We start from the raw sequence: 26,817 nt of genomic DNA, 5'->3' as shown, positions 1-26,817 counted from the left end.
TAAAGCCTTCTTTAAGTACTATTGATCTTAATGTGGTGTCTCAGAGTCCTGTGGTTTTAAAGAGTCCAACTCAAGAGCCATGAATTATTGAGAGGACAGGACATTACACCAGGCCCTGTGGACGCTTTCCACAGACAGCTCCCTTCTCTAGCTTCATCTCGGGCTGATGTCATCAGACGTAGTTCCCTTTTTGTGACATAAATAAAAGCAAAACGCATAAAGTGCTGCTTGCAGCAGTTGATCCAATATTCATCCTTCCTCAACCAATAAGGAGGTTTGGGACAAACACACAGCAATCACTTTCTGAGGAAGGAAAGGGTATCATCTCTGTTTATTCAGAATCAGGAGCTTTTATTGCCAGTGTGGTAAACAGAACCTTTTTTTGTGCTTTCAGTACAAAATAAAAGAATAAAAGAGGTTATTGTGGAAAACATGTACCACTAAATCCTAAATTGTGTATTTTAAATACTCATCCTGCCACCGTTGTTTTTTTTTTAAATACCGTTGAATATTTGTCTGTTGGAAGCCGAGAGGTGCATAACCCAATCTTGGAAAAATCCAAAGCCATGTGAAGTCTCACAATTGACCAAGGATCACCTTTGAACATGGCCTTCGAAAGAGTTTTTTTCACAAAGAACAAGCTGGACATATTTTTACAAGATTTGAGACTCCAGGTTTCCTTGAACGGACCTTTGGCCAGAGCAAAGCTGAACAGTCTGCTTATATTGTACGTTTGCCTTTTATGTTTGTATGTGTTTTTATTTTATTTTATTTTGTTGTTGTTTTTTGTCTTTATATCATTTATTTGTAGTGTTTTTTTCTATATTGAAAAATCAATGAATAAATCTATTTTATTAAAGATTATTTTCTTTATATACAATAAAAAGAAGAGATATTAACTTATAACGACATATCAATAATGAATAAAATAGTAATAAAATAAAACAAAATATATTTATATATATATATTAAATGATATGTGCAGCAGATGGATAGAAAGAGTTCTACGAACCATGATGTTCTGGACCGTATTGATCTGGGTCTCCTGGGATTAGCTTTTAACAATAAAAGGTGAGTTTACAATCAAGACTTTTAGTGTAAAACCTTTCTCAATAAACCAACAATGTAGTGAACCATATCCACACTAACGTTGCACATAACAAGCCCCATAGTAAACACGCCTCCCTGATGGTCCTGCGTGTGGAATTAAATTGCGCCTTGGCAAGAAAACGGCAAATGCGGTAATACAATGGAATATTCCCACAGGACACACAAGCTGTGGATGGACACGACAAAATTGCTTTCATATATTTACATTCTTCAGTGCTGAGCCAAGACCCTTGGCACACACGGCTTAGCCCCACATAATGTATCTTTGTTTTCCCTGACTGTAGAAGATCAATGGCCAGTATCAATACCTTACAGCAATTAACATTTAATATCCTTCCACAGCCACTTACTCCATTAATGGCTGATTGATTATGCACCGTATGGGAGCAAGCACAACTGGGAATGCCAAGGATCCATTCTGTCTGTCAAACTACAAGCAGACTGCTCCTGGACACAACTTCCACTCGGAATATCGATGTAAAAGTTTGGTTCACAGTCTCTTTTCATTCGATTACTTAAGCATGTTGTATTTTCTTGGCAAACACAATTCCTGCCGCCTCCTCCCTTCCTCTGCACTCTGTCCCGACAGTTCCTAATCTTATCAAGATTGATGTATTTTCAGATCAATGAGGAAGTGCTTTTCATTTCAATCCAATTCACTGCCTTGAAAAGAACTCATAATGTAATTGATGTAAACGTTAGATCTGGTTTGAAGCCCATGTTGCAGATCACTGATTCAAGCTCGTCCTTGTTCGAGCCCCTTTCAAAGTCCTCATTCGACACCAGTGTCGGGAGGAGGGTTTTGCACTTTACTTAACATCTAATCTGTGGAGCATTCCAAAAGATTGGGTCTGATTTATATCCCTCATGATAGTATGTTGTGCTTAGCATTGCTTCTTCTTCAGGTTGGATGGGGAGTAGCTCAAAGACCTACTGATCTTGCTAAGGTATGTTCTAATAATTGTGTGTGAAATTACATGTAGTCGCTCACTAGAGAAGGGTATAGTTTAGGTATTTTGTTTTCATGTCTTGTTTTCATGTCTCTAAGAAGGATCTGTCTCGCCTGCAGTTGATACAAAACTCTGCAGCGAGAATTCTAACCCGCTCAAGTAGAAGAACTCACATTTCTCCGATCCTTAAAACTCTTCACTGGCTTCCAGTTTCTTTCAGGATCAACTTTAAAATTCTGGTTCTTACTTTCAGATCTATTCATGGTCAGGCTCCTCCTTACATCAGTGATCTGATCCAGCCTTACACCCCAGCTCGGGCTCTGAGGTCTGTGGATCAGAATCTACTTATGGTTCCTCGCACACGGTTCAGGACCAGAGGAGAGAAATCTTTTCAGGCTGTTGCTCCTAAGCTTTGGAACGATCTTCCTCTCTCTTTGCGCTTGATGGATCTACTGACTCCTTCAAGAAACATCTTAAGACGTTTCTATTTGTTCAGGCTTTTCCTTGATTTTCTGGAACTCCTGTTGTGTTATCAGTTTTATCTTGACCTTTAAAGTTTATACTTTATTGAATATTGTTTTGATTGTTTAAGCGCTTTGTGACCCTGGTCTAGAAAAGCGCTATACAAATAAGAATTACTTACTTACTTACTTACTTACTTACTTACTGTTGAAAAACTATTTCTTTTGAAATTGTGCCAGTGCTTAAACAAAGGAATCTAGGGAACCAGGGACCGAACCAGGAATCTAGAGGTCCCTGATTCAGTCCCGGGTTTCGGCACCAATATTTAGGTTAGGTTAGGTGGAACTTTATTGATCCCTCAGTATTTGGGGGTTTTGTTCTGACAAACTGATCCCTCCCTGGTATCGGTACGTGGTGGTGGTAAAGAAGGACACAGACAAAGGAATGAGTTTAAGAGAAAATGCTCGTTTAGTGAAATATGCAAAAGTCAGAGTCACAACTTACACGATCACGGGCCTCAAGTGCCGAGCACAAAGTTCTAATGAAATGCCAGATATTTTATAGTTTAGTAAGTCCTGCTTGTATCATTGGACAGCAACTCTAAACAATCGGCTTCTAAGATGGCCGTGCCACAAGGTAGTTACTGCAGTTGATCTCTTTAGAGAGAATCGGTTTATCAGTTGACTTACGCAGATGTCTGTCCTTGAACAGAGACCAGCTGGCACAAACTAAAGCTTTGTTATGGTTCTCTCAGTGAGTAGTCCTGACCTGACCTTAAGTACAGTTGAACTTGACTTTAATATGAACCTGTTAATCAAGTGATTATTTAAAATGTCTGCTAAATCTAGATGATCAATATAGTAAAATTGTCATTTCCCCATAAAACAAAAAATGGTTAATTGGTTCAATTCATATTTAAGTACGAGTGTACTTTGAACCCTTTTCCACCATATTTTTTAATACATGATTTGAGGGGAAATCCAAACCAAAAACTGACAAGTAACAAAATAACCATATACCAATTTACCTATAAAGCACTTGCAAACAACACTGAAAACAAAGTGCTTTTTATTTTTTAAATCAATTAAAAATACACCAAGAGAAAAGTGGAATATAAAACAATAAATCTAAATTTAATATAACAGAATAAAAACATAGCCTTCTATGTTTTTATTCACTATTGTAACTATTAGATGAAGTTGTATCATCATTAAGATCAGCTAGGTGCTTTGATAAAAGTAGAAAAAAGCATATTTTTAGATTACTTTTAAAGATGGACAGGCACTGTGTTTGTCTAACACATAGAGCAGGGGGCTCAAACCACCGGAGGTCAATTCTAGTAGAGACTGGGCCGCATGCTCGGGGGACCAGTTTTTCTTTAGCACATGGAAAATGCTGTGTCTACTCTAGATTCCTGATACATTTCTTAAAAGCTTTTTCATTTGGTGACATTTGGTCGGAACCAGTTCTGGTACAGAGTATCAGCACCGTCTCTATAAAGATAGAGTTGAGTAACAGGTGCAGGTGAGAAATACCAACTAAAAGACATCAAACTTCTTTGTGTGTCCCAGGTTTTTACCTACATTTAAGGAGATAATTCAGAAGGTAAACACCAAGAAGGAGGTGGAAGGTTAGCCAGCAACACTACAAAGGAACATTGCTTCACTTCAAGACATAAAAGTGGTTTCTCCATCCTTTGTTTTCCTTTGCTCTGCAGCTGGATGAGTAGTGACAGGTACATTTGCATCATATATTTCTCTCTTCACATGACGAGTTCTAAGAGGAATCTGCCACTTATCGCCTACTTAGTGCAATTGTACTCAAGAAGGCACGACCAGAGCACTCAAATAAATCGCTTGTGTCTCGTGTTCACAAAAGGGAGACTATGGTGTTTAATGGCATCGAGAAATGTTGTCCATTGGATGGTAAGCATTGTTCATCAGATCATGGTGACACTTGAGGAAGAGCTGGTGGAGAACTTACTACAAACGTCTTGGCACAGACGGACTGCTTTCTATCCGGGAATGAATTTATTTCATCAGTTCTTTATTTGTGTCTATTGATGATGATGCTCGCTGTTTTTTAACGCTTTGTTCTAAAGTGTTTTGCTATTTGAATGATTTTTAAATGTCATGTGATCAAACTATATAACTTTAATACAGTGGTGGGAAATTCAATTTCGAAAGGGGCCACATTTTATACAGCAGCTGTTGAGAGGGACCCCTTAAGCAAAAATAGAGGAGCGAACAGTAAAAAATTAATAATAAAATAAAGAGTGTACTTTATTTATCCCTCTGGAGATCTCCTTCGGGAAATTAGGTTTCCAGTTCTTGGCAGACGATAGAAGGTACACAAGTTTCATAAAAGAAAGAACAAGAACAAAGTACAAATAAACAGAAAAAAAGTGCAAATATAAAAAGCATAGTCAAAGGACACAACACAAAGACCTAAAAGGATACAAGCATAGAATTCATGATCCCTTTACTTCATTATAAATAATAATGATTGATATTTTTAAATGATATGTTCACTTAGATCATTTTGAGGTGCATTATATACTCACAATAACAAAAAACAACAAAAACTCTATAATCATTATTATAGACAGAGGAGAACTTACTTAAATTAATAAGTTCAAAACATGGTCATGATGAGGGACTGACTGCATCTTGGAGAGTTGGGTTTTCACATTAGTTGCCAACTTAAACTGGTATCTTCATAGGTCAAGATATCAACGTGACCAAAAATCTACTTTGATATTGAGCCAAGCATCCAGCTTTTCTTTTACTCTGTCTTAGAGAAAAAATAATTTCTTCTGATAGTGTTTGGCTAAGAAAAAAGTGATTGAAATGCAGGATTTATCCAGTCTAAACCTGGAAGTATTACCAGAAATGAGGAGGTATGTGAGCGTATACTCCACGGAGACCGAAGAAAAAGCAAAGAGGACTTATATTAAATTACCGCACACAGCACATAGTCTTCCAGCGTTGAAGAATAAATATGTTTTCCCAGGCACACTCTTCTGCTTCCAAATAGAATGGGATGGACGGGTTTCTGCAATCAAATTTGCCCCGCGGCAGGTTTTTACTGATGCAGTGCAGCTCAGTAATCACTAACCATCCTTTGTCCTACTGCTGGACTTCAGGTCAGGGAGAGGGTGCGACTCTGGCGTGAGGCTTTGCCTGTGGCAACTTAGAAGCTGTAAAGCTTCATCCCTCCAGAGGAGTGTAAGATATTTATGTTGGCTTAAATAATCAGACTTTCTTTAAAAAACAATCTTAGACCACGACTGCTAGATAGTATAAGTATCATGAGTGGATTTTATTTTTCTCCGTCCACAAAGTATCATTCCAGCAGTTTTATAAAGAATAACAGTTGGAAGTGTAAAATCTAAAAAGGGAGAAGGTAACACACACACGAGACGTGATCCGCCGCAGTCTTCAACATTCAAGAGGAACAAAAGCCATTATTTTCCAATTATGTCACGGAGTATGATGAGCACAAACATGACTGTATTAGCAAAGATCTCAGCGTGTGGATATTAGTAGTTAAAGCGGATATCAAGGAGAAAAAAAAAGCTTATATCCAACACAATCTCTGGGTCTAATGAATGAAAAAGGGACCTAATCTTGTCAGAGAGACTAAAAAGCAATCGCACAAGTTGATCTGGAACAAGGAAGACGGATTATAACTTAATAGAGTCTGGGCATCTGGCTCATGTACTGGGAATTAAACGTGGCGCATCCACAGAGCACGCGATGATGGGAAAATATCGTCTGTCTGCGGTTAAATGTTTTATTAAAGACAGGAAATGTGAGAGTGAAATCAACTGATTTTATCGTGTTGTTTTGGAGAATAATCATCACCGCGCTGACATGGATCACAAATAACAGCAATCCAGTCAAATGTCTGGCTCAGGAATAAATATGGGAATTTGTGCCATTTTTAAATTGATGTGAAGTCGCAATTTTGTATGTATTTTTTATTTTATTTACGTCAGCTCAGAAATAAAAAATATTTTTTAATGAAATCATAAGCCTACTCTGCTAGCTGTCTCAGATGACTGTCATCCTAAACTGTAGGAACTATTTTTGTCACCATTTGTCATGATCCGCTTCAAAAGGATTTATGAAACCACCTTTTAAATGAACACCTTTACTCTCAAAAACAAATTGTGATGAGTACACGTTTTAAAAATAAAGAATTTTTTAAGTTGCCTTTTCAAATAAAAGAAATACAGAAACATGATGCATATGTTGGTTTAAAATTTTACAGAAATTTGATGAAAGAAATAGTTTTCTTTTTACGCTTGTACGGTCTCTGAGTCAAGTTGACTCGCTGGCCCGAAAAACAAGTAAGTAAGTTATTTGTGTGACCTTCCTGGCTTCCAGAAATACATATGCAGTGGTGGAGGTCGTTCACCTTGACCAAGAGATAACACGAGGGTTACATTTTTTTTAAAAAAGCTCTGTTTCATTTAACCCCTGTCTCTCTTCTCCTGGTCGTAGCAATATTCTGAGTCTGGTTCTGCTCGAGGTTTCGGCCTATTAGGAGGATGTTTTTTTTTCCCCACCATTTTTTCTCATTGTGATTCGCTAGGAGTTGTTTTTCTTGTTTTCCTTTTAGCATGAATTAAACCTTAAAGTGTCTTGTGATACCTTTGTTAAGTTTTGACACTTTGATCAAATGTAATTGAATTAGAAGAAAATTAATCTTTCATTTAAATCTCTCTAATATCCTTTTAAAAATATAAAAGAAAACTGGAAAAACCGCTGGAAAAAAACGCTAAAATAATCATATTTTTCATTAAAGAGATATAAATGTAAGGCATATATAAGGTTTCTGTTAAGTTTAAAACACACACAAAAGATTGAAAAAAGGATAAAGAAGGGAGAAGATGCTCATCGCCATTGTCACAAACACAAATTTTCTCTAAATGTTTTTAGATATTTGCATTCATCAGGAGCATAAGAAGAGTGATGGCTGGATGGTCCAGAGTCTAAAAAGATATGTTGCTAATTTCATTTTAATTTGAGTCAATTAATGTCTGATTCTGTCCACTACCCAATAATTGAAAAAATGAAGCATGAGGACCATCTGGTCTCTGCTTAAGAAGTAAATAAAATGGTCATATTTAGTGAATATTTTCATGGCCGACAAAGTCCAGACGTGTTTATAGGTAGAGCTAAAGAAATGTGTAGGATTATAAAGCACAGAGGAACAAAGGGGAAGACTTTTCTAAACCTTTCTTCCAGCACACACATCTCAGAGTAAATAGGAAATGGAGGACATGTTTGTGAAATTGGCTTTGAGCTTTGAGCCCTTCAATAAGTTATGAGTGGAGGAACTCAGGTTCATGGCAGCAGAGATAAACATGCTCAGCACTTTCCTTTAAGGGTTCATTACTCTGCCGATCCCAGTTGAGCCAGAGTTTACAAATGGATCTTATTCTGGAGTCGGAGAAAAACAAAAGCTGAGAATCCATCAGTCTTCCACGTGCAGACACTTTTATTTTAAAAGCATGGTCAAGAAAAGAGCAGTTCCATCGATTTATCACGCGGGAGCTCTGTGGGCGTGTGTGTTTACACATGTGAGGCCATAACAGTAAAAAATCTCATCATCCTCATATCAGGCCTAAATGAGTCCAATGAAGCTTCAGGATCATATTTCTTCTTGGCTGTGGGTTTGACTTCAGCTAAGAAATGATTTCCACTTTCATTTACAGAGACTGTTGAAAGATTTAAGATCAAGTATGAGCTTTCTGCTCTCGTATAGGAAAAATAAATGAAAGAATATCAAGCAGGTTGTGTGTTTTTGCCAAAAAAAACATCTTGCTTCTTGTGTATTTTCCACGTCTGTCACATCCTTGTGCACCGTGAAGGAAAGAATCAGACAATTAGAATGATTTTTCACAGTTCAAACCAAATTTATATTTATTGAGTAGAGATAATAAACCCAGATTTTTCAAAAGGATCTGGCTATAAGAAAATACATTTCATTTAAATTCTAATTGTGGGAAATATATAATTTCCTAGAGGGCAGACAATGGCTTTCGGGCCTGACTTTGGGTATTCTTAGCATACATTGACCAGAAGTTTAACCTGCTGCAACTAGAGGGCAGTGTTTCCACTTCAGCTTTTAAGTGGCTGTTTTTCAAAGGAAAAGGTTGTATGACAACAACCACAAAATTGTAAACTTGTTTCAGGTTATTTCGTTTCAGAGTTTATAGATTTGTTTAAAGAAATGTCACTTTTGTTTCAGAGTTGTTCATTTGTTTTGCATGTGTGGTCTGGAGTTAATAACGTATCAAGATAAACCATTAAACAATAATAATTATCAATAATCTCCTGTGTAATTAACTGGTTTATGTAAAGACATATAGACGTCACCGACCTATGAGGAGTCACATGACCAGGCTTGAAGACTTCCTCATATATGGTTGATCTCCTCATATAATCATCATGCACGCACTCACCATATGAATATTCTACATGCTGTGGCCTTTGTCGACTTCAGCTGACACACACTAGTTTACACTCCAGTGGACATGAATGGGTTTCTCTAAACACACAGTGTTCTGGTACCAGTGTTGCTGGTGTGAAGCTACTGACCCTTCAGACGAACAGTGAAAACATGTGACCACCAACATATATCACCACAGACGACTTCAGGTGGAGATAAACAATAAACTACGTGTGTTCTTCAGGTCGTTTTAATACGTTTTTGAGCACCGTGTCTTAAAGGTGTATTCACATTATTAAGATACCAAAAGGCAAACGTCATGGTTTGCACGCAGCAGACCGACCACTTTTCTTCTTTGCTGACTTCTGCGGTAACTGTTGATGAGCTGCTATGACGGTAAAAAAAAAATGGAAAAGCCAGGTGCTTATCTCTGACCACAGCTTCTGCTGCCAAGAAGCACCGAGCTGCTCCACCCGGACGCTCTCGCTACGTTCTCACAAGAATCACACGCTGAAAAGTCCACGAGCGATATCTGCAACAAGCAACTTTACTGCTTCATATTTTACAAACTCACCAAACATTCAGTTTGTTGTACATTTTTTTTTTTATTCATAGAGTCTATTATACAAGTGAACTTTAAATGATATACACTACATTATAATTGGCCTGATTGACAGAAAAACCAAGACCTTGTGCATTCAAAAGTATAACCAGTCATGTGACACAGGTTCTACGAACTAGTGATGGACTGAAGCTTCATGAAAAAGTGTCATGTTGTATGGAGGTCAGTAGGTGGCGCCATCAGTTTAAAAAGATGTTTCATTAGAACAGTTGTTCAAAACAAAGAAAAATAGTAGACAGAGACTGCCATCTAGCGGATGCTGAAAATAATGACACTGCTTCATGAAGCGTCATCCGACCATCACTACTATGAACCTTCGTTTTTTAAAACTCCTCTTAAAACCCACTTCAAGCAGCATTAAACCATGTTGCTTTTTTGTGCTTTTTACTTGGTTTGTTTGTGTTATTTGCTTTTATTGTACTGTCTTAGTGTGTCTGTGCGATATTTTCCTTTCTTGTACAGAACTTTGTACCAACTGCTGTTGTTTTAAAGTGATCTATAAATAAAGTTGAGTTCAGTTGTTAAGAAGAAAGAAATATTACATGTTCACACTTTTATGTTTGCATGACTGATAAATTATGATTGACCTTCTTTAGACCTATATTTGTCAAAATAACTTATTTTTGTCAGTTCTGTGATATGTGTGTGTAACAAGACGGTGTTTATGTTTTTTTATCCTTGCCTTGTCTCTGTGGATGCTGCTAGAACTGTACTTGCTTACTTATTGCTACTTGTATCTCTATGAGATTAATAAAGTAGATCAAACAAAGCTAAAGTATTTTCAGTACAAATGTATGAAAGTATGCAAAGGTTTTATAAAGTCATCAAAGATAAGATATAAGAGATGGTACGCAATATCAAAGAGGAAATAGAACACAGTGTAAATTAGGTGGAAGTTTATTACTACTTTCACTGGGTCTTAGTTTTTGACGCCGTGTAAATAAACCCTATATTTTACATAAATAAAATGCTCCAAATCTGATATTCAGATATTTTACTTTTCAATTGGTAGCTGCTGCAGAAGTCTTTTGCTGACACTCCAGTTACAACACAAGATGGTGAAGGCAGGAGCGCGAGGTGGAGCATCAGTTAAGTACGATCTCCTAAAAGCAGGAAGGTTGCCGGTTCGCTTCCTGGTTGTATAGTATCCCTGTGTTGCATGGGTTTACTCCGAGCACTCCGGTTTCCTCCCACAGTCCAAAAACATACAGAGGTTGATTGAGAACTTGTCCATAGGTATAAGTGTGTGTGTGAATGTCTAGCATCCTGTCCAGGGTGTCCCTCGCCTCTTGCCTGAAGAAACTAGGATAGGCTCCGGCACCTCCACGACCCCCATATGGGATAAAGTGGAACATTTTTATAGAATATTTTAAGTATTTGTGAACTAAGGAATGATCACTGATCCATGTAAATAAATCTTAAAACAAAACACTTATATGATACAGTTATTGTGCATAAAAAGGCACTTACATTTAAATGTCTAAGTCCATCAAGTGAAGATTTGCTTGTGTGACACTGCAAGGATTTATTTAAGTGCGTTGTTACTTTCACAATGTCAAGTAAGTCACAAACCTCAAGTCAGGCATAAAAGAGAAAATATTACAGAGATAGAGGCTTCTGGCATTTGTCAAGGAATGCAGTGTAGTTGTGAAAAAAAGGCATTTTCTGTCCAACAATTCTTCTCTGGTTTCATTTTAAAGTCCCGCAGACTGTTAGGGGAAATGTATTGGAGCCGAGGTAAACTATTTCTATAAAATATGGTGGAGTGGAAGTTATATAAAGCAGACAGGAAATCACAAGAAAACAAATCTACTTTTGGGGTAGTTTTGTGTGACTGATGCTTGTGTTTAGTGTTAAAGGTGTGTGTAATATGATTCACATGATTTGTGTCACATGATTTAATGTTGTTTTCCATTTCATGGTCAATTATGTTTATTGAATATTGTATTGTATTGTATTTCAATTTCAAAAATATAATAAACTGATCATTGGCCGGAACATTCATGTAGTAGTAGACATGAAATACTGTTTATTACCTTTAATAAACATTACGATAGTGTATGTATATCTTCATGTGATCCTATGACAAACGCCTTTTCTACGCTGGTATTTTGGTTTACAAGTAGAGCTTTACTGTACTCTAGTGGACAACTATACTACTGCTTAAAGAACGTTCATGTTTTTATTCCATTTTTACCATATATTATCCTTAATCATATTGTTTTGTATTCTTAAAAGAGACAATTAATTACATTTTTCACCTGTAACAGACATTACGCATAATATTTAGACATGATCCATTGTTGTTGTTTTTAAAACATCCAATGATTTTCTGACAAAATATTTTAAATTTAGTTGAGCAACCTTGTTTTTTTTTAACTTGTAAAATAATAAATTCAAATTAGAATTATTAAGAAGGAAGCTAAATATGTAAAAGACATACAATATAGTATGAATGATGTAACTTTTATTTAACTTGTTTTGTTTGTTTAAGACAATAAGAACATGAATTATTGTATTATTAAGTGATAATTCTACTGTGACTTTTAAAAGCAGGAGAAATTGTCCATGTTCTTGATTAAAATAACCAAAGGGTGTAGGTTCATATTTACAGTGACATTGAAATTGTGTAATTCACAACACTTTAATCTGATCAGTTTAAATGCATTTTAACAAACGACATACATTTGGGGGGATATTGAAGTCGAACAGGGACTAAAAGCACTGGTTCTGTGGACTGTTCTCTGTTCCTCTTTAACTTCAGTTTACCTTGTTTGATTCGTACAAAATAGATGAGTATCATTTTGGTTTGGGTCGTTTGGGAAAAGAGAACGGGCTCAGTGTCTTAGCAGTGGAACAAAATAACTTGTTGTGGTTCGAGTAAAGTGTGTACACGAGGGTAATTCAATTTAGCTTCACTCATCAGTTTGAAGACAATATTGCAGAGAGAACAGGTAGCCTGAGAATATATATTATATTCACCTGGAGTAAAAGCACATTAGGTTCTAGGTCTCTGATGAAATGCACTTAAATCGAGATAGATTTACTTGAACGGAGTCCAAAGTCAGACTTGTTTATTTTCTTTGAAAAATGTCGGTGAGGTTATATCCTCTCAGAGTGAGATTGCATCCCAACAGTGTGTACTTTTCCAAAAATGACCTCTAGATGAGAATGATGTTATCAGTGGGACAGGTTTTTCCTTTTTCTCTTTTCAACTTCATAGTGAGAACTTTAAGTGAGGTGTTTGGCTCCCTTAGAAACCAATTTCTGCAGAATACAACAGGTATCACGGATATAGTGAGTTTCCCTGAGGTGACACTGACTTTCTAAATAAACAGGTTTGGTTAGGTTGTAACACAATGTGTCAAAAACAGGATTTTTATCAGATTCAAGTCAATGTTTACAACATTATCTTAAAGTGTAAAAAACACTACACTTTTCCATAAGGAAAGAGACAATCAACACAAAATGACATGTAATTACAGACAGAGACAGGTTCCCACTGAGAGCGATCAGTTACATTGTTCCTTCCATTCCCAGTTGACCAACTCTCTAGCTGCAGCAGCATCTAACAGATTTACCGTGCATGTGTCTTCAAATGAGGAAACAATCTGCTCCAGCTGTCTTGGGGTTTTAACATCTTTGATAGTATTAAAACACATTCCTTAATTATTCCACACTTTCCGCGTGTGTAGGTTTATTTTATGATCAATAACATGAGTGTTCTGTTGACATCAAATTCTCTGCCGAACTTGAATGACCTTGTCATTGTTCTTGGTCACCAGCAGTTAAAATGTCTGTTGATCTGACTTTTTCTGGCCTTTTTAGTTACATTTCCTCATTTTATCTATTTATTTATTTAATCCTGTTTTAGATAACTGTTAGCTGCTCTATTAGTACTAGCTGTATTAATTTAAAAATAATCCTTAGACCTCGGATTTCGCCATCAACTTTTGTGACGACTGCTTTTATTTCTGTCTGTCTTCTCCTGAGTTTAACATGCCCACGGAAAAGGGATAATCCAGTCAGATGGAGTCATCAACACCTTTTGTTTGCAAGACTGCTGAACAATGGCCATGCTAGGTCACCCCCAGGTAAAAATGAATAATCTAACACTTCTAGACCATTCCAAGAAGTTGTCAACCCGGTGATTATACTACTTTTGGCTGGTGATATTGAACCTTATCCTGGACCATCTCTAAAGGGGCTACAGCTAACTAGGTAACCACAGTTACATGAGCTAACGCCATTGCATCTAGCTTGTCTACTTGGGCTTCCACCTCTGCAACTACCTGGGCTACCATCCCTGTAGCTACCTGAGCCTGGACTACCTTTGGTTCATGATTTTAAGACTGAAACAAAAAGTTCAGAATTAATTGCTCAAATCCTTGATTCCTTGAATCAAAAAAACAAAAAAAGATGCATTTCTACACTCTTAATAATGCAAAGGTTATCTGGGATCCACGATCAAAACCAAAGGGAATTTTAGTGGGCCATATAAACATTCGTAGCATTAATAACAAAACAGAGCAAATACAACATATTTTAGGTGATTCTTATATTGACATTCTTGGATTATCTGCAAGTTGGACGACCTCTACATCACCAGTGAATATACCAGAATACAACGTATATACATAAGAGATAGGGAGACAGGAAGAGGTGTATTGGTTTATGTTAGAAACCATTTTAAATGTAAACCGATAAACTGGCCATCAGAGGTTACGGTTGAATGTAATGGTCTGAATATAACACTGTGTTCAGCAATGTGTTTTACTGTGATTTGGATCTACTGTCCCCCATCTGCTAGGGACATTTTTTATGATCAACTTGTAGACCATTCTAAAACACTGCAATTCTACAAGGAAAATTATTTTAATAGGTGATCTTAATATCAACTGGGACAGAAAGCCAGACAGAAACAAGTTGAAACAAATTGATGCTAAGTACTATCTAAAACACATTAAATGGATTTGGACCTACAAGAATAACAAATACGTCCAAAACAACAATTGATTTAATTTTTACATTCAAGAAAGGGACAGAGCCCTAAAGAAATCATTGAAAACAGGAATTGCAAGTAATCAGCAAATCTTTACATCACTTTGAAACAAAGTGATAAAACTAATGTGAAAAGCAAAAACTCTTCTATATTGACATCATTAAAGGGGCAAATGGAAATGGAAAAATTATATGGGAAAATCTAAATAAACTCTTGGTACGTTACAATGAAGATAATCTCGGGAATGTGCTGCTCCAAGTAAACGGTACACTGTCTGATGACTTGTCAATATGTTTAATACATCTTTCATTAGCTCAATTGAAGAATTAACAAATGTCCTGAAATCCCATGTTATTCTATAGATGTCAGTAAACCGATATTTAGTCTACAAGAAATCTATGTCCCTGATGTCATTAAAATAATAATTCTAAAAAACTCAAAAGCAAGAGACACATTTGGTCTGAGAGATACAGAGACGGCAAAGGTCTATATGCATGCCATGATATTCAGCCACATAAACTACTGTTATATAACTTGGTCTCATACGTCAGAGAATATACTGAAGCCATTAAAGTCTCTCATCAGAGAACACTAAAAAGCCTCTACAGTATCATTATTGTAAGATTCTAAGTAAGTATAACATTTTAGATTTTGATAATTATCAGATTTTCATGAATGCTCGCCTAATTTTTAAAGTTTTGGATAAACTTCTCCCCCTCCCTTAATGGATTTTATAAGTAAAAAAAATAATAGCAGTCAAGTTAACACCAGAGCATTGACCATATTTTATTTTTTCTATCCTTTTCTCTTTGCTTCCAAAGTTTTCTAAATCTTAACATGTAACTTGTCTATGGTCTGTGTCTATGGTTTACCTGTAATGTATAATGTATTTTATTTTTTGTACATTAACCTGCACTGGGCAACGGATGAAAATTAGCTATTGTGCTAACTCCGGAATATTTACGTTGTTGCTGAATGCTGACATGTTGATGAATATGCATTGTCCTAGTCAAAATAAATAAATAAATAAGGTTTCTCGTAAAGCAACGCTCCTCTAATTGTTGAAAATGATCCTCCCTGACATCTGGAGCAACACCAACATAAGCTGCTGTCATCACACACTAATGTAAAACATCCATCATCCTGAGAAAGTGCTCGGCAAACAACGCAGCCCTGAATCAATGATGCTGTAAACACATCTCTCTTCTCTGGGAGAATATTTTAAGCAGTCGTGGCCCCCAGAGCTGCGTAAACTGTATTTATTTCACATTTCCACCAAGTCTGATTCATGGTCGACGATATTTTGTATTTAAGTTATTGTTATGAGGGTGGATGATTAATGTAGGTAATATCTGTATCTTGACTGGAGGTAGGATGTGTGTTTTTTGTAGTGGTTGCAGAATTAGTTTTTTCTTTTTTTTGTTCTGTTCTGCTGCATTTACACTAAGAGAACATGTAATTTATGAGGAATAAGGTTCAGGGGATTGTTTTAATGATAGTTTCATAAATATGTTTTATATATATAAAAAATAACATTGCAAATCGTTGTAGTATGAACATAATTACATGTAAACAAATAAAACTATCTACCTACTGCAGCAGATCTACAACAAGTTGCCTTCCAGTTAAAGTCTAAATGTTTATTCCCTATGAAGTGCCTTGATATAGAGTCGAAGTACATATATCTTAGTGCTGCAATGACAACCACTGACCCACTAAAACACAGACTATTACAGACAACTATAACTCAGAGACTTTATCCTGCAACAGTATTCTATGAAGCGTTGGACGGCGACGCCTTCATTTCCTGTCGGAAATCAGACTGACACAACAGGTCACTAACCGTAAATAGGGGTTTATTTCGTTTAAATGTCAATAAATAGTTAATGAATGACTTGACAGCGATGGAAATCAACCGAGTTACTGAACGATCTATTTTGTAAGCGATATTTTATAGCGAACATCGTCATTTAAAGCAATAATAAACCATTCGAAACGTAACGACTACAGCGCGGATTAAAAAAACTTTAAGAGCGATTTTTTTATTACAATATTTATTTTATTAAAATGATCCTTCTTTGAATCTCTTAATCTTGAATTACGACCGCGTTGTTCCCTAGACACGGCGTCGCGCCCGAGGATCCGGACGGGACTTGAACGCAGCACTGTTGTTGCTCAGCGTCGACCCCCTCTCTCTGCCCGCCATTGAGCTCCATCCTCTCCGCACAGCGCAGGCCCGAAGTAGCGCAGCCGCTCTGAGGTTAGTGCCCTACCGCGCAATCTCCATCTGGTTCAGCCCCGGCGCAGCCGCATCATCGAACCCGGCAGCGTTCGTTTTGAAACATGTCGACCGTGTCGATGTCGCTCTCGCCACTGCGGGCTTTTTTGTGTGACTTTATTTTTTTTTTTGCACAACCGCATTATGATCGACAACATGAGCAGACATTAGCTTTGACGCAGGCCAGCAGGCCCTAGTGGAACATGGTGCCTTTTATCTCCTAAAACACCCATTTTCATGCTAACTGCTGTAGTATGAATGGGGTTTGCTTAAAAATTAAAAAAAATATTTATTTATTTCGGGGAAAACGCTGCTGGACTCGTGAGCTCACTCGGTGTTCGATGTTACAGCGAAGGTTCATTCAGAAGAATGGCGGAATCACAAAATGGTTAGCTAGCTAGCTGGTTAGCTTGATGTTGTTAGCATAGCTTCGTCTGCCAAACCGCTTCCTGTGAAGCGACGTGTTTTTTTTATCAAGTGACCCTTAGACTTGGATCGATATCATTTGATGAAATAATCCAATAAAGTATTTTAAGAACTATTTTACACTGCTGGATTTTTAACTTTTATTTTCAGCTCCTTATAAGAGCGATAGGCTGCGTACAACCACCGAATCACAAATGTGTTATATTATTTTATTTTTTTATAGTATCTCATAGCGCTACGTATGTATTAAAGGCAGTACTTAGATGAAATAATCCATGATTTTTTTTAAATGTAAAAATACAATAAATCTTACCGATTTTTATGCATTTTGAAAATCATTTTGTACTGTCTAAAATATTTTTTTATCACCACATCTGTATTGTACCCCATCATGAATTATATCATACATCATAATTTGATCTACTGATACAATGTATAAATAAAGATAAATTGTAACACCGACTTCTCCTTCTAAGTTGTTGAGTATTGATATCAAACGATTAAGTATTTTCATAAGCTTGTGAGCTAGTAATTCACTTGTAGATGAATTTGGTTATTAATGTTGTTTTTTTATACCCTTCAGATTATCTATACTTTCATCGGATTCATAAACTTTTATTGCTAGTGTTGTAAACACAACATGGTTATTTTTTTAGTGGTGGAACTAGATAATAAAACACTGAATACACCAAATAAGCAATATAATAACTATATTTTCTCCAAAATACAGAATGTTCACGATTCTAATGTGTTGAGTAAATCAAGGTACTTATGCACATTTTGTTCATAATTATTTAAGGAAAGATAGAAGGTACGTCTATAAAAAATGTTATGTATTGGTTAGTTTTGTGGATGCAAATTCAATTATAAGCTGTTGTTTTTTTTTAATTAAAGGCTTCTGAGTTGTGTTTATTAAATATGTATAACATACTCATTTGCTTAGACATGCAATTTATGAACCTGGTTCAAGTCCTTAAATATGTTGCTTGTCTCGATTTTCCCTCAGTGATATTCTGAACCTGAGGTGATCAGCGATGGACGAGCACTCTGTTCACCATACAGAACACATGACCACAATCGAGGCCAACGCTGTGAGCCAGCAGGTCTGTGCACCAATATGTTCCGTAAAGTCGAAAGCTTTCTCCTTAAAGGTTGCTGTATTCATAATCTTGTATACATTAGCGAGCAGTTTCTGTTTCTCTCTGCCTTCTTTAGGTTCATGTCACGACATTTACTGATACCTCCATGTTAAGCGCTGATGAAGATTCAACATCCTCTCCGGATGATGATACATATGACGACACAGATATCCTCAACTCAGCTGGCACTGATGAGATCACGGCTCATCTGGCAGCTGCAGGTAAATATCAACAAGTATTTATGTCTTTATTAACTTCAGTTCCTGCCTCATAAGCATGCTTCCATTAGTCAGTTTGTTTTCCTTAATATCTGCAGTTCCATCTCAGGGCGCTTGCTTCAGTTGATCGCCAGATGGCGCTAGTGCACTATTTTCTTTTTCTCAAGTGACCATGAAGTCTCCATCCTATACCTTATTCATATTTCTATATAAAACAATATAGACCATGAATATTATTCTAATTCTTTATGTATTTTTTTACATTGTTGAACTCACAATTTCCTCTGCTCACAGGGCCGGTGGGGATGGCAGCAGCTGCTGCGGTGGCAACTGGTAAAAAACGGAAGCGCCCTCATATATTTGAATCCAATCCCTCAATCCGTAAGAGGCAGCAGACTCGTCTGCTAAGGTGAGTTTCAAACAAATATGTTCCTCCATTTTAAGTACATGATTAAATAATACGAGTCATTTTTAATTTTCTGCCACTAAAAGGTTGAGGAAATAAATATTTCATGGCTTTGTTTGCTTTTCTTGACAGAAAACTAAGAGCCACCTTAGATGAGTACACCACCCGGGTGGGACAACAAGCCATCGTCCTGTGTATCTCGCCTTCCAAACCCACCCCAGTGTTCAAGGTGTTTGGTGCTGCTCCTTTAGAAAATGTGGTGAGTATTGCTTTGAGGATATACGCTGTCATTTTTCATATTAATCATACAAGTTTGATTTAATTGATGTAAACTCACACGACACAAACATTTTTATCACTTTTAATGTGTTTTGTTATTTTAAATAAATGCATGTGTGTCTTACTTTAATGTGTGTGTCTGTGTTAACTGCTGTCACTCAAATTAACCCAATATGGGACAAATAAAGTCGCATCAATCAGTTCAATCAATAAAGGTGTCCAAGTACAAAATAAAAAACAAACAACAGTCTAATGATTAAATCAAATACCTCTAGTGGAGTCACAGCGCTGCAGAAAGGGTTTAAGTGAACGTTTTAAAGTCATTTACTTTACCCTCCAGGTGCGGAAATACAAGAGCATGATGTTGGAGGACTTGGAGAACGCTCTTGCTGAACATGCCCCCGCTGGAGGAGATCTGGCGTCAGATCTGCCCCCCCTCACTATCGACGGCATCCCGGTCTCCGTGGACAAGATGACTCAGGTAAGATCGGTTTATTTTCGTGAGTCATTCAACGACAAAATTAGCTGCTTGAGGGTGCGGTCTTGGCTCTTCAATCAAGGAGCCAAAAGATTAATTCAGAGAGTGCTAGATTGTTTTTGCACGACCTTGGGGGTACGTCAGCCTCTTTATGGTTATTTCTGTAACTTTGAAGAACAAAAATGGATGTTTTTCACTCTTGAAATGGTAATCTACGTGTGGAACACAAAAATCAAATACTCTTTCTTGTTGTTGTAAAGTAGATGATTCTGGGAGAGGGGGGGAAAGGGGGCTAATAAGAGTAAGTGCAGATTAAACTACCCTCCCTAGTAACCCACCACTGAATCCATACACCGCGAGAGGACACAGCTTGTTTACTTTGTCCCCCCCAATGCTGGTGGTGCACTCGCTCCTCGTCCAAGTAGCATCCTAGTCCTGGGAGAGCGTCTGCCCCCTGGAGACCTGCAGGTGATGCGAGGCGGCTTTAATTTGGCAAGTGCTTGTTTTTCTGGAGGTTGTGGAATGAGATTACAAAGTGTCACCTGTTGCCTCACCGACACGAGCCAGGCCCGCTGGAAAAGAAAGGAAGGTAGAGGGTAAAAGCTGTGTGTGGGCACGCCATGTGTCGGAGACGAGAGGTCGTGGATTCTCCGAGGAATAACCAGGAGAGAGTCGGTTGGGATCCCGACTTTTCCCAGCAGTCACCTGCAGGCCGATTTAAGTGGCTTGTTAGATTTACTGTATGGAGGCGATCCCAGTGGCAGAAGCCCTAATTAGCCAGGACCTGGTTAACAAAGAAATACATACTCCTCCCGAACTGCCAATTGCACCATTACATGGAGGATTAGGAGCGAGCGAGGGGGGGAGGTGTGTGTCACTTAAGTCGCTGTTATTAGGCCATCTGGCTCTGTACGCAAGCATTCACACACGGGCGCAAGTTTACGCACCATATGAAGCAGTCAAGTGTGGAAACTGAGTGTCAAACTTCGACGGGCCGAAATCTTTTAGCAGACTTAGTCGCGGGCTGAACAAAATGTATATTTGAAGTAGTAAGAGTCTGATTGTAATATTTTCTTTTCAAACACACCAAATTCCTTTCCTTCAACATCAGCTATTCTCGTATTGGAAGTCTCGGTGTAATTGACGTCCGTCGTCTCTGTTGCTCGTCTTTTCTTAAGCGCTGGCATCTTTATTGGTAACACTATCAACATAATTGATCTACTTTCATGTTGAGCAAATCATCCGACGGGCCACATAAAATGCAAGGGCGACATTGCGCCTTGAGTTTTGACACATTTGGTGGTAGGTAGTGAAGAGACCAGACATTTCTCTGGCAGCACACAGTTGAATTTACTCAGCATGCAACTCAGTTTCATCCTTGAAAACCATCTCAACGCCACCGCCAAGTGTTCTAGTGGTTAGGAAGTTGTTTTCATTTTTGCAGGATGAGTTGGAAACCTAGCCAGCGAGCAAACGCAAGGCTTTTTTTATATTTATACTGTGTTCACTACTTATTTGATCTTTTTTATAAATATTTTCTTGTTGAACTGATTTTTTTTTAATGATTTTTAAACCAATAATGTTATGTTTTGTCCAGCTAAATTAAGTAAATTGTCCTGTGTATGAGTATTTGTTGGGCTGCTAATCATCTCTCCTTGAAAATGCTAAAAAACAGGAAAGATAAAAATGTGTTTGTTTGTTTTCTGCAGGCTCAGTTGAGAGCATTTATTCCAGAGATGCTGAAATACTCGACGGGTCGAGGGAAACCTGGATGGGGAAAAGAAAGTTGTAAGCCAGTGTGGTGGCCCGACGACATTCCCTGGGCCAATGTTCGCAGCGACGTACGCACAGAGGAGCAGAAACAGAGGGTGCGAATTTTTATACAGTATAAAGAAAGATCTCAGTTTTCTATTACTGAGTAAATGAATTCCACTGAGTTAAAACTTAATCTGTTAACTTTGAATTCATTTGTAGATTAGACTGTTGTTTATAGTTGCATTTTTTTAACCGCTGTTGAACATCCACAGGTGTCGTGGACGCAGGCGCTGCGAACTATTGTCAAGAACTGCTACAAGCAACACGGCCGCGAGGACCTCTTGTACGCCTTCGAAGACCAACAGATCCCCTCATCCAACAACACACAACACCATCTCACCGCGGCACAGAGCATCGCTCACCTGGTGCCTCCGCAGACCGTGGTGCAGACCATCAACAACCCAGACGGAACCATCTCGCTGATCCATGTGCGTTCTCCACCACACTCGTTTTAAGTCCTGATGGAAAACACTTTGATGATTTTGATTTCCTTCTGGATGTTTCAGGTGGACACGGGGCAAACGGTGGCGACGCTGGCAAACGCTTCAGAGCTTCCCGGTGTCACGGTTACACAAGTTAACTACTCCACTGTGACTGATGGAGAGGTAAACTCCTTCTTCATAGTTTCAGATGATGTTCCTCTTTGATTACATCGGACAGTGATATATTTATATCCAAAGAACCCTTTCTGAAATAAAAGGCTTCCTTTTTAACATTTTGACTTTTGTTCATATTTTCTGTGACCTGTGGTTTAATTTTCAACAATCATTGAACTCCAGATAAGGGGCGTAAACCTTTTTGGGACTGATGGCTACTTAATGGACCCTTTTATGAACTTTTGAAATTGGAAAAAAACGTACTCCTACGACTTTTAGTAATAACAATTACAACATTTAGTTTTGTTATCAGTTTAAATATTTAAAAATCCGAAACCATACCTGCTAAATTTGTAGTGCAAATGAGCATTTCTAATTTATTTTGCATTTAATTATGAAAATCTTTTTATAAAGAGCCTTTGTGACCAAACCCACACTCAGTGGTTCTTGTTTTTTTATGATGCTCTTCACTACGATACGATAACGATCCAATATATTTAGATACTGTAGGAACAACGACATATTTGTAATATTGTCCGAGTACTTGCAACTGCTGTTACAGAATTTACGGAACACATTACTCTTTGCAAAGTTGTGACCGTCCAAACATCAGCTGTAAGAACTGCTGGAGTCGACTGTATCCTCTCGTCCTCAGCCATCGCCGGGATCTGCGCAGGATTAAATGACCGCTGCCATTAAGCAGATGAAATTTGAATTGCAACACAAAAATTGAATAAATGGTTGGAATATTTGCATGTTAATTGTGGATTTTAAAAAAGTATCATATTTTACACAGACCTTATTGAAATATGTATAATGTTTTGGTGATATAATGGCGATCAGTACAGACTGGGACCACCAAACAGAGTTACACATATAGATCAGAGATCGCTAAAGTATAAATTCAAAACTCCATGATCTACTTGCAATCAGAGAGAAGTATGTTGGTTGACCACCGCTGTTCTTCTGTTTAGTTTTGTGGTTTCCTGCCGCAGGTGGAACAGAACTGGGCCACCCTCCAGGGCAGCGAGATGACCATACAGACCAGCCAGGCCTCGGAGGCTACGCAGGCAGTAGCGTCACTAGCTGAAGCTGTGGTCGCTGCCAGTCAGGAGATGCAGCCTGGAGCCACAGTCACGATGGCTCTCAACAGGTGGGGAACCGGAAGCATGCAGTGTTTAAGTCGTGCAGCGTTGCATGAATATATCAAGTGATTTGGTGCAGTTTTTGAACTTATCTGAGACATTTGAATGATGTCATTGTGATTTATACGAAATATCCTGTCATCAAAGTTTATATTGTTTACTCCACAAGAGCAGGGATAGATTATGGCCAATTTACAAATTATATTTTTCAAATCAGAGTTGGAATAAACAACTTGACAAATGCCTTTTAATGCTGATTAACTAGGAGCCACTGCTTCGTCTTAATCATCTCAAGGGTTTTCATTTTGCTGCTGCAGTTGAATTTCCACTGATTTGCATTGACGAAGATTGTCGGTTCAGCAGCAGCTCAGGTGTTGTTAGTGTGAAGGTTTCCTGGTGGGAAATCAGTCGACACTTTTGTATTCAGGCGGGACGAACCCCAGCGTCTGAAGCCATGGAGTTTGTCTGCAGGGTGTTTCTAACATCACTAACAAGCCCCGGCATCAGTTCACCACCATTTTCTGACTTTTTTTTTTTTTTTTTCAAGGGAGTTGTTTCTCTATAAAGCTTTATTTTGCCGCGGTGTTGTTCAGAGGATTGTTCGACTCCTCGGTCGCACGTCTGCTCTATCTTTGATGTGATTATCAGGCGATGAAAAAGCTGCACTGGTTCATAACGAAGCGGATGTAATAGGCTCCCGGTAATTCCACTTGATAGGTCTGGCTAATAAAAAGCACTTGTTGGAACCTCAGCACCTGGTCTTGAGGGAGATGTGACAGATTCTCTTCTAAGTCCAGACTAGAAAAGCCTCTTAAATCTGCACACACTTGTGTTCAACACTCGATCTACGTTGAGTCGGTTCAACATCCACCATGAATACAACACGTCTCTAAACCATTGTGTTTGTGTGTCACACAGTGAGGCGGCAGCTCACGCTGTAGCAACATTAGCGGAGGCCACGCTACAAGGCGGCGGTCAGATCGTCCTGGCGGAGGCGGGATCTGCAGGTAAAATGTTCTAACGTGAAATTTCTGTTTTTTTGCTTTGACTGATCTTCCAAAATCCCCTCTTGTTGAGACGGAAGACGCATGTAGAGCAGACGCACGTGCGTTGATGAAGCTTCGTGAATCACTGTCCGTCGCCACTAGATGGCACTCTCAGCTCCTCGCCACCGAGCGAGCTCTGAAATGAGGTCACTGCTTCATGAAGCTTCATCTCTGCTCGTAACTGAAGCTGCCAAAACTCAGAAAGTTCTTCAACTTCATTGTACAATTGAAGAGTGAAGGCTAACAAACCACATGACAAGACGTGTACTATCACGACGTGTTCTACCCTCCTCCACGCCTCTGCTTCCTGGAGTGACAGATGGTGCGCCGGCTCCACGGACTGCAGGGGGAGATCTGGAGCTATATTATATATAAGTTCAAATTTATTTTTTTATTAGAATTCATTTTTAAATAATTGAATTAAATAGTTTCTATAATGGAAGGCTGCATTTTTTTTATTTAATTAAATTAAATTGTTATATTGAAAGGTTGACATTTATTTTTTATAATTAAATTTAAAAAAAACGAAAACATTCCTAAATCATTATAATATATACATAGTTTGATATTATAATTCCAATAATTAAGAAATAAATATTCCATATTCAATATATATTTTTATTCATAGCCTTTTCGATGTAATATAAAGTGTTTGCAGGATTATAACACATTTTTAAAGTGAAAAAGGCAAAAACATCAACCTCCCAATATACAAATGATTAAAAGTAATTATTTACAAAAATACATCATTTCAAATTAAAAAAAATAAAAGTCTCAACATTTGAAATGTTAAATTGAACCGTTCTATATATTTTGATGACACAACAAGAATTGATATTGATTATTGTATTGAATTCATTGTGGTGGTCGTGGGTGAATGTTCTTCCTCACAAACTACATGCAGCAAGTTTGATGTGAGGCTGATATATTTCACACACACAGGCTCACTGGTGGGAGCGAGTCCCTCATGGCCACCCTAAGAGCTTTGATCCACTCCCATTATCAGTCCATGTCTAATCACTGGACCAGCTGTCGACTCGCAGGATCTAATCTTCATCCGTCGGGTCACGTAGGTAAAGATGAAGCACCCGTCCATGATTAGCTGAGAGCGAGTCGCTTCTCCTCGAGTGTGTGCTGAGAGGAGTCTTGCTCCGAGGATTGAGTCCTTATTTTGCCACGGGAACAAATGAAGCCTTGAAAAGTCGGTCCTTCTGACCGTACCGTTGACCTCAGCTAATCACTGAAGGGCTGCGAAAGAAGTGGCAAGTACCGTCTGAAGTGCTCCGGTCGTCACTGATTTGCCTTCATCCACACAAGGAGTGGGCGTGACGAGGCACTTCCTGCTGTCATGTGTGTCCTACGGCAGAAACCAAGCTGTGATTGGAGCAGAGGATCATGTGACACAAACCTCCTCTAGTGTTTCGATCAAAGTCCCTGATCAGCGTCCTCTCGTCTCTTCCAGATCTGGTCCCGATCCCGGTCAGCATGTACCAGACGGTGGTGACCAACAGGCCCGTCCAGGTGGCCATGGCACCCGTGGCCACTCGCATCGAAAACACCGTCACCCTGGACGGCCAGGCGGTGGAAGTGGTGACCTTGGAACAGTGACCCCTGCTGTTGAACTTGAGGAGCGTGGATTAGAATGCGTCTGGACATTTTAATGGTACATCTGCCGGAGAATCATCAATGAATTGTTTACTATGTAAAGACTTAGCTTCTGACCATGAAGTCCTTCCACTTAGCTCCGTGTTTTTAAAACGCTTTGATGTTTACTATTTATATCCTTTTGACCCGTGAAACCAAAAATCACTGAAAGAGGAGGCGCTTCTCGTCTCTTCAGCGAGTCTCCCCTTCATCACACGATCTGTTCCAGGACGCAGAAGTCCGAGCTGCCGACTCCCACTCATGTCTTAGGAAAAGCGTAACATCTTCTGCCCCCGTGCTGCTAGCATGAACCTCAGGATCGACGCACCCAGATGTTTTGTATTCGTCGTCCACTTGAACTGAAAAAAAAATCCTCCATTGTTCAGAAGTCCTCGTCATTTTTTCTGATGGAATCGTGTTTGTGATGCTGATGGTAGAATGTCCGAACCTGAGTCCGAAACATCCAATAAAAATGTTGTCCACTCACCACGTCTTTTTTTCTTTTTGCTTATTTTCAAAACACTCCCAGGTTTCTATTTTCAACATTGTAATTGTGGCTGTTTTTTGTTTTCACAGTATGAAGTTTCACAACTGCTTCAAAAAAACAAATATCAAAACAAGTACATATCTTGTGCAAATGTTTTTTTTAAATAAAGTTAATTCATTATATGATTTTGGCGTTTCTGATTCGTTTTATATTTCCCTGATAAATAAGACCTAATGTAAGTAAGTAAGTAAT

General features: G+C 38.3%; 1 protein-coding gene across 2 annotated transcripts; it reads left to right on the top strand.

Moving 5' to 3' along the window:
- Positions 1–16,801: 16,801 nt before the first annotated feature.
- nrf1 (nuclear respiratory factor 1) lies at positions 16,802–26,564 on the top strand. Of its 2 annotated transcripts, none has more exons than XM_087787257.1 (12): positions 16,802–16,868; positions 18,319–18,415; positions 18,528–18,672; positions 18,964–19,078; positions 19,208–19,334; positions 19,695–19,835; positions 21,542–21,700; positions 21,860–22,075; positions 22,154–22,252; positions 23,239–23,396; positions 24,307–24,395; positions 25,897–26,564. In XM_087787257.1, the coding sequence occupies exons 2-12, from the start codon at positions 18,347–18,349 to the stop codon at positions 26,040–26,042; spliced, it is 1,464 nt and encodes a 487-aa protein (XP_087643383.1). In that variant the 5' UTR covers positions 16,802–16,868; positions 18,319–18,346; the 3' UTR covers positions 26,043–26,564. The 2 variants fall into 2 exon arrangements, with proteins under 2 accessions (XP_087643383.1, XP_087643382.1); XM_087787256.1 differs by having other exon boundaries at positions 23,218–23,396.
- The last annotated feature ends 253 nt before the right edge of the window (positions 26,565–26,817 follow it).

The sequence above is a fragment of the Callionymus lyra genome, chromosome 3 (assembly GCF_982586985.1).
Source record: "Callionymus lyra chromosome 3, fCalLyr1.hap1.1, whole genome shotgun sequence".
Lineage (NCBI taxonomy): Eukaryota > Metazoa > Chordata > Actinopteri > Syngnathiformes > Callionymidae > Callionymus > Callionymus lyra.
Note: the sequence above shows the minus strand (reverse complement) of the source record. Positions and strands in the feature narration are given on the sequence as shown.

Coding starts and splice junctions, on each gene's coding strand:
- nrf1 (XM_087787256.1), top strand. CDS start 18,347: ATGGACGAGCACTCTGTTCACCATACAGAACACATGACCACAATCGAG. Junction 19,079..19,207: donor CAGCAGACTCGTCTGCTAAG/GTGAGTTTCAAA, acceptor TTTTCTTGACAG/AAAACTAAGAGCCACCTTAG. Junction 19,335..19,694: donor CTGCTCCTTTAGAAAATGTG/GTGAGTATTGCT, acceptor TTTACCCTCCAG/GTGCGGAAATACAAGAGCAT.